The sequence below is a fragment of the Bactrocera tryoni genome, chromosome 4, assembly GCF_016617805.1.
Source record: "Bactrocera tryoni isolate S06 chromosome 4, CSIRO_BtryS06_freeze2, whole genome shotgun sequence".
Classification (NCBI taxonomy): Eukaryota; Metazoa; Arthropoda; class Insecta; order Diptera; family Tephritidae; genus Bactrocera; species Bactrocera tryoni.
Genome location: NC_052502.1, coordinates 63,430,849 through 63,445,156, shown reverse-complemented (window position 1 = coordinate 63,445,156; position 14,308 = coordinate 63,430,849). Strand labels below are relative to the sequence as shown.

Genomic DNA, 14,308 nt, shown 5'->3' with positions numbered 1-14,308 from the left:
CTATGATAATAGGACTGATAAAAATGAATAGTAAAACAAAATAAAGAATACATAAAATGACTGCGATTTGATTTGGTCTTGTAGGCATGAAACCAAAGGCGTACTCGAACAAATAATTCCATTGAGGCACAATCCCTAATATTATATAAACTACCACAGCTTCCACAACCAATTACTGCCGGGAATGTATGTCGTGGTGCCATGTGGCCGTTTTTGGTACTTCAAGCTTGAATTGAACTATCCATTTGAACTCTAGAAACATAGATATTTTTCAATTAATAACAAATATGAATTACGTTGAAAGATTTTCGCAGAAATGTGTTGTTACTACACTTGAGAGTGCCGAACTCTCATCAGATCATCAGATTCTGAAAATAATCATATTTCCAAACACTAACCTTTAAACTAAATTCTTTATTTTAACATCAGTCAGTCCTAGTGCCACTCCCTTATTCCTTTAAAGTATTTAATAAACATTTATATTCATATTATTTCATGGATTCGGAATTTCCGCTTTTATTTAAAATGTTCCAAGAAATTAACCAAGGTGTCCGGGATGTTTAGGGCTTACGCGACCGCGACCCACACCACTGCTGTACTTAGTCGGACTTTTACGAATGCCTTTGCGTTGTGTTCCACCGGCAACAACTAGACACACAAAAAGCAGTAGTAACCAGAGAAGCTTTATGTTGATAAATCTAATGTACAATAGATAATTTTGCGTCTTAAAAGCCCTTTTATACTTGGCAAAATTTTAATCTTGACTTATTTGCATCGAAGTTTTCCGGCGACAATAAATAGAAATTACGAGTATAACCATATGTGTATGAGTATATTATTGACATTAAAAAAAAGTTCGTGACAAACCGTAAAAAGGATAAAATTAATTTAAACTAGCATTGCTCAGGGTTGTGAATGGCGCACCTATTCTCTACGATGGCTTTAATTTTATCTCTATAAATAAAACATACTTGAATATTTTATTTATGACATTTATAAAATTTTTTTACAAGTTGACACTAGAAATAGAGGATAGTGAGGAAGCTCAGGTATAGGCTTAAACACCTAAGTAAAGTGCAAATATTAGGTGTATTGAATTCGCGAAAACGTGAAGAGTAGCTAATCAAGCTAGCAACTGGCATAAATCAAATGTACTCGGATAATACAAAAGAAAGAGCAGATAAGGCTGCGATGAATATAGTTAAGATAGATTTGTTGTTGCTTGCATAGCTATATATTTTGACAATAGAGCAAAACTCAAATGTAGTGAGTAGAAAAGTGACGAATCGAACATGACTATTTCAACGTTTCTCTTAATTGGTTGATGTTTGTGAATGATTTTTATTGCAATAAGTTTTTTTTTTATATTACAAACATTTTTAAAACTTTAACAATGTTTCATATCACTACAACTAGTTTCAAAAACTAACGAGCAGTTTGATTTGAATAGCTTAAAAACAAAATATTAATAGTAATATTCATACATACATATGTATATGGTATATAATTAATTCCTCTATATTTTAGCTTCCACCTACACTATGTGGTTTTTTTCGACATAATCGACTAGAGCGGCATGTGTCTAAAAGAAGATTTCTCGCCCCCTCGTTCAAAGTCACTGTATGGTGTACTGTTTACGCTGGAGGAGTCATCGGACCTTTTCTCTTTGAAGACGTCGCGGGCCAAACGGTTACTGTGAGTGGTGAGCGCTGCAAAGCAATGATCAACGAGTTCTTTTTGCCGCAACTTGATGAATATGGATTGGAAAGCATGTGGTTCCATCAGGACGGTGCAACGGCACACACTGCACGTGTGCGATATGCTGAAGGATGCACTTCCCGGGCTCCTAATCTCCCGTTTTGGCGATTTGCACTGGCCAGGAGGATTGCGTGATTTAACCGCTCCAGACTTCTTTTTGTGGAGCTTTTTGAAGTCGCGGGCCTCAGACTCTTGCAACTCTTAAAGACAATATCCAAGTTCTGGCCAAAGTGATGGAAAATGCTATAAAAAGGGCTCAATTGACAATCAACTGTGGCGGCGGACATTTACATGATATCATATTCTCGACTTGATGTAAAAAAATTTAAAAGACCAAATAAAAATAATCCACAAGCAGAATCAAAGTCTTTCATTTTTTATAAAAATGACAGCCAAATTACAGTTATTTTTTTATGTAGGTATAGGAGAAGTATATACAGACAATGAGTGCCAAACGCTATCACAAGCCCGACTTAGAACTCTTGAAACCCATCAGCAACCAAACCTGAATATTGAATATCTACAAAGCGCGTAACGGAGATTAGAAAGATAATTGAGAGCACCAAATGCTTTGAACAGATTGAACGTAAAGATTTTAGGATAATGTATCACAATGCCGCTAGCGCTAATTGACCACAAAAGGGCTGCACTCTTAACTAACTATCTAGTACCAAATCGAACCAAATGTTAAGGTTTTTATCACTAGTTAACTGACTGTAGGGTTTCTACGTACATATAATATATAAGTATGTATATATTGCTAAATATTATATACAGATGTACGTATATTTCACATGCAACAACTGTCTTCTACTCGAAGGTTTAATTGGAAGTAGTTTTTGAAACGAGTTTGACATGTTTTTTATTCTACTGATTTATTTGTTGATTGATCAGCTGCAGTTGATTTATTCTACGATTTTCAAATATAATTATTTCATTTTTTTTTTGTAAACTTAAGCAAAAATATGGCCAAAAAATTCTGTTTATCGGTTCTTGACAACCAAAATTCATTCATTTCATTTTAAATATTTGTATACAAAAAGTTTAGTAAAACTATCGTTTATAATATGGCACAAAAATACTCTTTTGAAGTGAAATTTGGAATATGGTGCCATTTATACGAGTTTACGAAAGTGTGAAGTCAGCCTCAATGATGAAAAGTCCCCGAATGGGTTGAGGCTGATTGACTACGCCGGGACTGAAATATAGTTATCTGTAGTACTAGAACCAGCACAGGAAAATTCATCAAGCTACCTGGCTGTCTTCGGATCGAAAAGACACCAATCAGATCGATCAAGTTGTGATAGACGGAAGACACGTCTTCAATGTTTCAGACGAGCGTACGCTCCGAGGTCCTAACATTTACTTGAACCACTACCTTGTTGCAGCCACGATACGCTCCGTCTGTGTGCAGCAAAAAACGCACGTCAGCAAACACAAGGAATGTTTCACGTCGAGAAGCTACAGTCAGAACAGACAGAAGAACGATTTTCTGCTCGACAGAGCACTCCTGTTCTCTGAGAGCACTTAACAGCAACTCGTTATAAGGGAACTGTTGGACGGTATTTCAAGCTCCTTACGTAGAGCTGCAACGAAACCATTGGTTTTCGGAAAATTCAAAAGAACAGCCGTTACGATGAGGCTGAATGGCAGTGAAGGTATAACACCAGGAGTAGACCATCACGATTCTGCAATCGATGACGATGGAATAGACATTCCATTGCCCGACCATGAAGAAGTTCGAATAGCGAGCTTTTCAAATACGGGAGACCCCACAATCTGCGCCAACTACCGTGGGATAAGCCACCTCAACATCGCATATAAAGTCCTAAACGAGGTTTCAGACAAGGCGCCTCCTTATCGTGCGATCTCTTCAATCTAGCTGTATGAGATATGCAACAACATCGACATACAAGTAGTTCAGCGAATTAAAATACAGCGGCCACGCTTACTAGGTCATTTCGTCCAAATGGATGAAAATACTCCAGCGTTGGGGAAAATTCGACGCAGAACCCGCCGGGGGTAGAAGAGGAAGACCTCCGCTCCGTTGGAAAGACTAGGTGGAGGAGATCCTGGCTACACTTGTAATCTCCAATTGGCGGCAAAAAACGAAAAGGAAGAACTACTGGCGCGCTGTTGTAAACTCGGCTATAACCGCTTAAGCGGTGTCTACATCAAGAAAGAAGAAGAAAATAACTCAATTTTCATATTAGAAACAAAATAGCTTCTTGCAGCATTTGCGCAGCGCAACCTAACATTGCTATCTTGAATATCAATAGCATATCTTGTCATAAAACATAAAACCGTATGTAAAAGCATTTGTTAAACTTTTATTGTCATAATAGCAATATAATTTCAATTTAATTTGCAGTGCGGGCATCCGAGATCTCGCTGTTTACCATTAGAAATGTGCAAAAAAATTAGCCGCCTGGTGTTTTAAGTATTTTTGGGCTAAGGCGGGGAATGCGATATCTAGCATTTTCCTTAATGCTATCCTGATCACCTGCGATACCTTTTCCAAGTTGAACCGCTTCGGCAAAAACTAGATACACGCAGAGAAGTAGCAGATAGAGAAGCTTCATGATGACCAATCTGAATTACTGTGCAAACCAACTCGAGCAAAGCTCTTTTATACCCTTTAAGAACCTCATGATATCTAATTTTCTGGAGGCAACAAATATAAATACGTTTAGTACGAGTATAGTACAGTAATTACTGTCATAAGGTCAAGCTGCTTAAACATGTTAAACAATTTATTAAAACTGGTAAAACCGGAGGATTCCGATAGTCTTCTTAAATATATAAGATGCGAATTGTTTACTTTTCTCTCTACAAATAGAGTATACATTTATTTTCATAGTTCAAATAAAAACTTTGAAAAGCAAAGTAAGGAGACCATAGCTTCGGCACAGTACAAATTATACTTATATTCATTTCGCCGAAGAGTGGATAATGGACTGTTATAAGCAAGCGGCTCTATCACTTAAAGGAGGTACTGATATACTCTCTTTCTAAGAATTTAACTTGTTAACTTTGTTGTTGTCCTTTATGAAAAGCTTCTATGTAGAGGGATTTCAAGGAAATGTTATGTATCATATTTGCAATAGATGAAGAAATAAAAGATTTGTATTTTTACCCAAAAGAGGACAAAGCCAGTTTGAGTTGAGTTTTATCAATCCAGTTGTAAACAGATTTAAAATACAGTAGGATAAAGTAGTACGACTGATTGAAGAGTTGGTAAACATGGTATGTCGAATACGTGATAGAAATTTGAAGAGTTTCAAAAATCTTTGGTTCGCGCAGCGTTGTCAATACCAATAGAAACTGTTGGTTCTGCTATTGATCAATGAACGAATTGTTTGAAGGCTTGTTTAAAAGCAAACTATGATCATATCGAATAAAGTTTTATGCATCAATATTATTTACGACGAAATGTTCTTACGTGTTTTAAACATAAAATTATTTTATTCAATTTTTGCTGCCTATATTCTAAGTCCAAAACATGTTAATAAAAAGACGCATTCAAAGCATTTTATAAACATTTATCTTTATATAAACAATGTCAAATATATATTTCGGGGCAACATAATATTTATTTTAAATGGATATCTTCAAAGGAATTAACCCATGCGACCGCCGATACGTCCACCACCTATGCGACCGCCACCGCCACGTCCACCGACACTGCCTCTGCCCATACCTCCACCGATGCCTCCTCTACGTTGAGCTTCACCGGCAACAACTAGACACACAAAAAGTAGCAGTAGATAGAGAAGCTTCATGATGACAAATCTGAAGTGTTGTAAAATCCGCTTCTTATGCGTCCTTTTATACTTATTACAAACTGTTCTCCAACTTATTGGCAATCGAAAATTGCCGAACACAACAAATAACAATTACATTTAATAAGTTTATAAATATGCTGTTGTCGTGACAAATGATATGGGGTATGCTGTTATTTGAGCGATTCGTTTTGGTCTCTACAAATAGTATGTAGATAAGTAGAGATAAGTAAATTATACGTTATTATCTCTACATTATAGAAACTTTGTTGAGATTGGTAAGGAAGTCCAGGCATGGACTCGTCAGAACTGAAATACTTGATTTAAGAAATATAAGCCTTCAACATTTCTTCACAATGATGATTTGGTATAAAGTATTCTCTTGTTGCACTCCTTGTTTAACCCAAGCCTTGAATAGATTGGACCACAACTGCGCTTATTTTCCACTTAAAGACGTTTTAAAATCCATCTGAGTTATGCGTCCTTGAAGAAAAGGGGGGAAAAAGAGGCCGTGTCCTCATCGCCATGATTTCTACCCTTGTCGTCATCTGAAAAATAAAACAATTACAGATTAAGTCATAATTAAATTATTTTTGATAAAATGGCGGCTACTCAAAAAAAAGGTTGATTTTTCACTAATTTTTCAATTTTGTCAATTTTTTTAAAAATATAAATTTCAAATTTTTATTTTTTGTTGCTTCTAGTGATAGAGACATATTTAAAGAATATTCATGCCAAATATAAATCGACTGATTAGAACTTGAGATATTAAGGCTACCACATCAAAAAAAGGAGTTTTGTGAAAAACGAGTTTAAAGTTTTACGTTATACGATATTCACTCAACCGGTCTAGTTTCCACGTCACTAAAATGGCTATAACTTTGAAAATAATTTGAGTTTTGAAAAATGCTTTTTAGGTGATATTTTTGAATATCAAAACTATCGAATTGTGATTTTTTCAAATTTCTAGACTAGAATACCCTCTTAAGAAATATAAGCCTTCAACATTTCTTCACAATGATTATTTGGTATAAAGCATTATCTTGTTGTACTCTTTGTTTAACCCAAGCCTTAAATAGATTGGACCACAACTGCGCTTATTTTCCACTTAAAGACGTTTTAAAATCCATCAGTTTATTTGATTTTTCATTAGGTACCTCAAGAATTCACAAAGTTATCGCGCAAAATAGTCTGCACAAAGCTGAAGATCTCGAGAAGTATTAATCATAGCGATTTTGACCTCGGACCTTTTTTATAGCAAATAAAATTTTCTACAAATTCGTCATGTACATTTTTTCTGTAGCTCTTGTCATTTACGAGATATATACGAAAAAATGGGAATTTCGTAGAAAAATCAGGTTTAGAGCCCCGTTCAACCTCGGCGGTGTGAGTTACGACTTTGTTGCACTAGGCACTTTTTTAAAAAGTGAACAATTCTGAGAAATATGCGTCTAAAGTCAAAGCGATGCCATAAAATACCTCTGATCTGTAGGAATTTAAAGATAAAAAATCACGATTGTAGTGTATTTTCTATGGAAAATTTTTACAGGCCTTGGTCCAGTTCTTAATGTTAATATTAAGGGCTAAAATTTTCAGGGATTTTTTTTTAGGGTATTTCCAAGGAAATTTCGTGACGGGACTGAAAAATATTAATAGTTCAAAAAAAAAAAACACCCTAATGTACATATGTCTTCTGTGAATTGCTACCAAAAATTTTTTTATATCTTGGGCAAGGTCCCATAAAATTAAAAAACCCTTATGCTATTTTTGAGGTTATTGTAGCGGTCATCTAACGGCAGTCCCAGGCATGATAGGGAAAGAGTTGTTAGATGAGATCATTCAGTAGCATACTAAGAAGTGATGGCGAACATATGTATGTATATGCATTTGTTATGTCGGGGTCAATTCTGGATAAGTGGGAATTTAACCTGCTACATATTTTATTACTCATATCATTCCTTCTGGTTTACTTTATACCGTACATCACGGTCGCTACTGGCAACTTGTCTGTACAATTTTTTGTTGGTTATAAAATGTCTATCTTGTCGTTGAGGTCATCACTACCATAAATTTTCCATACCGGTACTAGGCCACAAATACGGAATTGTTTTAGAATCCTCCCTATAAAAATTAATGCGATAATATTTATTTATTAAAATATATGTAAACCTTTGAACATTATGTTGCCCCATGTTGAATTATGAAAATTAAAGAATAATTAAAGACATTGTGGCACAGGGTGCATCAAGATTACCATTTAGACATCATTAACTACATAAATGAAATCAAAAGGTTAGAGTAATTCCCTCAATGTTATTTATCCGTCATACATATTTGGGATACTCACAACGTGTCATAAAGCATCGTAAAATCATAAATTTTTATACTAGTTGAAAATTTTTTTGTTGGATTGCGTACTAAAATAAGTTTACGTATGTAAATACAACTCTGAACGCTATGTTTTCGGATCGTTATAACTTATAACTTTATGAGACTATGTGAAACCCCTAATTGTAAGTAAATAATACCACATATAATCTTATAAAATGTACTAGATTGTCGGAAAAGTATTTTTTGGATTAACATTTATAACGTCATAGACAGATGTTTCTGCTTAAACTTGACTGAGGCCCAATTCTACTTCACACGAAGGTAAGAAACAGTGGAAGTCCTATTAAGAATTATATATATTAAGTTCGGCGTCCCTTGTGGAGAAATAAAGCCAAAAAAATGAAATAGCAAGTGTACCAAGGAAGACTTTATGAATAAATATTTTGTAAAAACAATAATTATAATATCAATTTTAAAAGCATAACACTCATACTTGTACATACACACTAAGTATTATCAATTGCAATACTTACTGGTTACAGTCTGTTGGCAGCGTATGCCTGGAGAATAGGGCTGACAGGTCGAAAAGACTGCAGCTAATGTCAAGAGTAAGGTACTAGAGAAACAATGGAGCATCTCCTCTTTACTTGTCCCGCGTTGGCAAGGCCACGCTTTAAGCATTTAGGGGCCCCAGGTATCTAGCGCATACATCCTTAAGGATGACTACTCCTCGTGCAACTCAATCTGGTATCGCAGAGGACCAAAGTTTGTATGCGTGGCGTATTTTAGGCTAATAATACAACTTAACCTAACTTTAGTATTATCGAATAACCCTGTTATACGTAAACGTGCTTTAAACGTTGTAAAGATATATAAAAATTGATGTCTTCGCATAAGCCGATGTCTTTATGCCATTTTTAAAATAAAGCAAATTTATTTAAATAACACTAAATGTTTGAACTTTACTTTGGACAACTGTATCACCTTAACTAAAGCCTCAACTAGGTAATCAAAAGGTTCATAATACAAAATCGCATAACTTCTATATTTCAGTCCCTTCAAATCCGACAAATGCTTCATATATGTAGTTATTATTAAAAACATTTAGGTATTTACGAACTTCCGTCAGATTTTTGTAAACTAATAAATTGGTGAAATCTCTGAATCCGTACAAGACTATATTAACACACTTCACCTGAATGATGTTCTCTACAGATACACATATTTTATACAAAATTTAAGGGGTGTATCCCTTTTTCTTCGGGTTCAAGTACTGATACCAAGCGGATATGATATATAAATCGTTACACGTAGGTTGCTATATATACTATTTCTGGCCTAATAATGTAATAGGCATATTTATCAACGAAAATGATTTTTTTTTTTTTTTGTCGATTGCTGTTTTGTTTCGGGCTCATACGCGTAGATCCATGATTCGTCACCTGTGGCGATCTTATAAACGTCTTTTGAAGCACCGCGATCGTATTTTTTCAGCATTTCTTTACACCAATCCACACGAGCCTTTTTTGAGCGATTGTCAAATTGTGCGGGATCCAATGAGAACAAACCTTTTTACGGCTAGGTGTTCGTGCAATATCGAATGTATGCTGGTGGGAGAAATGCATAGGCATGCCTCTATCTGAAGGTATGTTACATGACGGTCTTGCATTATCAGTTCACGTACGGCATCGATGTTTTCTGGCACAACGGCTGTTTTTTGACGACCTTCACGGAATTCGTCTTTGAGCGAGCGTCGGCCACGATTGAATTCGCTGTACCAGTTTTACACAGTGCTATAGGATGGTGCTTCAAAGCCATACAAAGGTTTTAGTTCATCGATGCACTCTTGTCGTGATAATCCACGTCGAAAGTTGTGAAAAATGATCGCACGAAAATGTTCACGAGTTAATTCCATTTTTTGGCCGAGATGAATTTTTTAATTCCCTGTAAATAAAATAATTCACGATTAAATGACAAAACGTTCTGAGTGATGTTATGCTAAAAAATGTCAAACTTTCCAATGGAAATGTCAGATTGCACCTGGCAACACTTAGTGTTGCCCTAGGCCAGAATATATATAGCAGCCCTCGTAATAGTGTTTCTATCTCATGGAAGGTATAGAAACTACTATTATTACTAAGTAATATAATAAATACAAAGTAATTATAAATAGAAACAAATTAGTTAGGTACGTAAATTTCCACTCGGACTATGCAATTATATAATGAAAAATATAATTACATACATATATCATTTTTTCTTTACTTTGAATGAAATGTGATGAGAAAATTCATTCTAAATTATTTTGTTTTCATTTGCATATTAGTATTCTTTCTGCATACCTTGTACTTAAATACCTACATATATGTATCTAAATATTCCTTTTGTAAGACAGTTGTATATTTTGCTCGGAAATATGAAGAGTGGACCACAGAAATGATAGTGTTTTTAACAAAATTGCAAAACTTAGGCATAAAAGTTGGTAACATAAATATTTACCATTGGATAAATTGGGCAACGATTTCGCTTGAAATTTTGTATTTCCAACGGAACCACGTAATTATTAAAAATGTTGCAGAAGAAGAATCTACTTTATCAGTTCAGTAGAGGTCGTGTAGTCATCGAAAACTTGTCTCGTGTGAGTCGTTCATCCACCTCCGTTAATGACGATAACAAAAAAAAAAAGTTAAAGGAATAGTGCTTGAAAATCATCGTGTTGGTATCAGAGAGATAACATAGGAGAGTTACTGCTCGGCCACCCTATTCGCGATTTTTGGCTCCCTGGACTTTTTTCTGTGTTTAAAATGGGAAAATCCGTTAATCCGTCATGAGTCTTTTAAAACACATACATACATACATTGAGGAGATCAATCTTCACTAGCACATAAAAAGTGTTTAAATTGTTAAGCAAAAATTTTAAATTTAATTTTTAATAGACCAGTGTATACAGGTATTCTTAATAATAAAGTACAGTAAACCATTTTTTCTTTGCTTAACTTTTAATTTTGCTCTTTAGGACTATCTCAAAGTTTTCTCTATAATTTAGATTCAGAATATTGAGCCATTCACACTTTGGCTTTATTTACATGGATTTCTTTGGGAATGAATATTAGAGAATTATTTTCTTCATCCAAAAATATATGCAAATCTAGAAAAATATTTAGCAATCTTAAAAATTTAATTTTATAAGCGAATAATGACATAATACTTAATTTAATGTATTTCGGGGTAATAGCAGTTGTAAATTGGCCTTCAGTTATAGGAATCTAGTAACAACGTAGAATATTTTTTTAAAGACTTTAAGGGCTCAGTAGAGTTATCTGGCCTGTTTTTATGACATTTTTTTCATAGAAATTTTTATTCTACAATAGAACTTTTTTCACATATCATGAGGTCTAATATAAAAAATTTTTTCGGAATTTTTTGATGACATCTGTCGGAGAAATGGCTGGGTGAATGAGATGATTTTTCACTGGCGGACACGATTTCTCATGTTTGGATCATCTGAAACACAAAAACCCAATTTATTCTTAAAAAGTACGTGAATAGTTATCGTCCCTACTAGTATCATGCAAAAATGTTGATAAATAAAAAGTTTAATTTTATTTTAAATTTGTTTCATGTTTTTTATTTAAATTTTGTCATAAAATTGTCAATAAATTGTAAAAAATTATGAATCTATGAGGGACAATAACCAGGCGTTTTTTGAACATTAAAAAAAAAATTAAGCAAATCGGTTAAGCAGTTCGACCGGAATCATGTCCGCCAGTGTGTTTTGAGAAAAACGCGTTTAAAGTTTGAAGTACTGAAAGAGCATACAAAGATGGGCATTGATAGACGCTCCTAACGTCGAGCGATATTATTATTTTTGGGCCTTTTTCGAAACCTTCAAATGTTAAAGTGGATTTCTACATTAATTCTAAGGCCATAAGGGAACAGAAAATGCAAAACCAAAAAAAAATTTGAAAAAAGATTACCCTGCTGACCCCTTTAGTAATATTTTACTACTGGCAATAAAGCACTGGATTAATATTTAATTCGAATATGTTGGCAATGTTTAAACAAAATATAATTTTAACACACCAGAAAGGACCTACATACATATGTACAGTGGGTCAGAGAATAAAGGGAATTTCAACTTAAGAATTCGCGAGTTTGGTGAGTCCTATTGCCAATTTTTTATTATGTTAGTATACATGCTCCTGAATTCCGATACCTATAATTTTCAGCTGTATTCATTGCTTACTTTGCACCCACAAAGTTTTTTTGAGCTTGATGATTATCGCGAATTCTTGGCCAAAAACAAGACTGTAACGATATCCCAACATCGATATTCGTCAGACATGGCCCCGTGTGAATTTTTTTTATTTACAATTAAAATAGAGAGAACCCTAAAGGGCCATCGTTTTACAAGATAGATGAGAATCGCTGAAAGAGCTATAAGCTATACCTAAAATCTAGTTTTAGAAGTATTTCGGTGATTGGAAGTGACTGACATAAGAACATAAAAAGGAATGGACATTATTTTTAAGATGCCATTAATTGTAATGAATAGCAAGACAAATGAAGCGATTTCGGTTGGGTATATATATGTATGTATACACCAAACATGCCGTCAGTTCTCTGTTACTCTGTCCACTTTGATTTTTCCACTGCAGAGGAGAGCCCTTTCCTCTCTGCTACCTTCAACCCATACCGCAAAGAAATGTTTTGTATACATACGTATGTATGTATATGTGCATGTACACTCGAAAGAAGAGGTGAATTGACTGTACAATTGGACTGATAGCTCTTGACTATTGATCGAATTGATCCAGTGAGCAAAGCATCAGATTACCTTATCTTGCAAAGTACGTTCAGATAGAGTGCGTACATGTAGACGATTCGACGAATCAATGTACCATACATATATAACATACATATATATTTTTATTTTTAATGCAAAAACACTAAAATACACCAATATAAAACTTTTAGTACGTAAGCCGTCATTAACACGAAACTAGACTTTGAGTAATATTGCGAGACTGCTGCACTAAAATAATTTCCAATTTTTTTCATGATTTTCTGATTTTTTTATTTCTTAAGCCAAAAATATAATTACTTTTGTATTCAAAGTATTTAACGGCCACCGCCACCACCTCCACCATAACGTCCACCACCACCGCCACCATAACGTCCACCACCGCCGCCGCCAAAGCGTCCACCACCTCCTCCATAGGGTCCACCGCCACCACCACCATAGGGCCCACCACCGCCACCATATGGTCCACCACCTCCACCGTATCGACCACCGCCACCGCCACCTCCTTGCGCTTGACACGCAACAACCAAACACACCAAGAGCAACAGTGCAGCGCAGAACCTCATTCTGATCGATTTAAAGTAAAATAAGGCGGAAACACCGGCTTTTTATACTCACGTTGATATGCTATTCTATGAATTCGCTGATCAAAAACAATAACAACAAAAGCGATAGTAGTACTATATGTAGTCTGCTTATATGTATATACTTCTGTGTATATACATACATATATACATACATATGTATATGACTGAAATCGTGACAAAGAGAAGTGCAAGTAAAGCGTAAATAACAACAACAACAGTCATCTTTACCCATTATAAATTGTGATGTCGTATAGGTTAGGTCAGTTTCAATCGGATTTACTTATTTTCTTACTACTCAATACTACTTCTTACCTATTAGAAGGCGAAACATCATTTGCATAGCCATTTTAGCTAATTACACTTATTCACATCCATACACATAGGTAGAAGTAAGTAATGTTTGTATTTGTCTAGATATGTGGCGAGTCTCCTCCGAAAATGGACTCAATTAGTCTACACCTTTCCCTAAACCTTATATATTGAATATAAAAACTTCCAACCCACAGCATTCCTCGATTTCTTTAACTTGTCGGACTATGTCTTGCCTAGACCCTTTATACCTATATAAATTCCGGCTAAACCATTTGGTACATATTGTCACCTAAAATACAAAACAAAATTAAATTAAATTTTCGAACGTCACAGTTTTCAAAAAGTATTTTTTGGATTAACATTGGAAATACTATAAAACGGCTGTTCAGAAATTCTTGCGTTTGTCCGCTGTTTCCTCAAAAAACTCCGTAATTGCCATATTAAAAATGGTATGAATATCCACATCTCATTGGAAAAACATAATGCAGAGAAGAAATATCAGGGCCTCGAGAAAAATTCAATAACGAGTATTTTAATACTAAAGAATATTTTAAATATTATAACGGGTTACCCAAATATAATCACTTTTTTCAATAGCCCTTTTTGACAGATCACGCATGAGTCATGTCAAGCTGTCATGTTATTCTTGTTCAATATTGTTTGGCATTGTATCATGGAAATACTTACACCTGAACAACATTTACAAATCGTTCAACTTTATAACGAAAATTCAC

At 34.7% G+C, this 14,308-nt stretch overlaps 1 protein-coding gene across 1 annotated transcript; it reads right to left on the bottom strand.

Moving 5' to 3' along the window:
* Positions 1-5,378: 5,378 nt before the first annotated feature.
* Positions 5,379-13,241, bottom strand: LOC120774651 (glycine-rich protein 23-like). The gene is made up of 2 exons (XM_040104375.1): positions 12,998-13,241; positions 5,379-5,500 (listed from the first exon to the last, which is right to left on the bottom strand). The coding sequence occupies exons 1-2, from the start codon at positions 13,239-13,241 to the stop codon at positions 5,379-5,381; spliced, it is 366 nt and encodes a 121-aa protein (XP_039960309.1).
* Between the last annotated feature and the right edge of the window lie 1,067 nt (positions 13,242-14,308).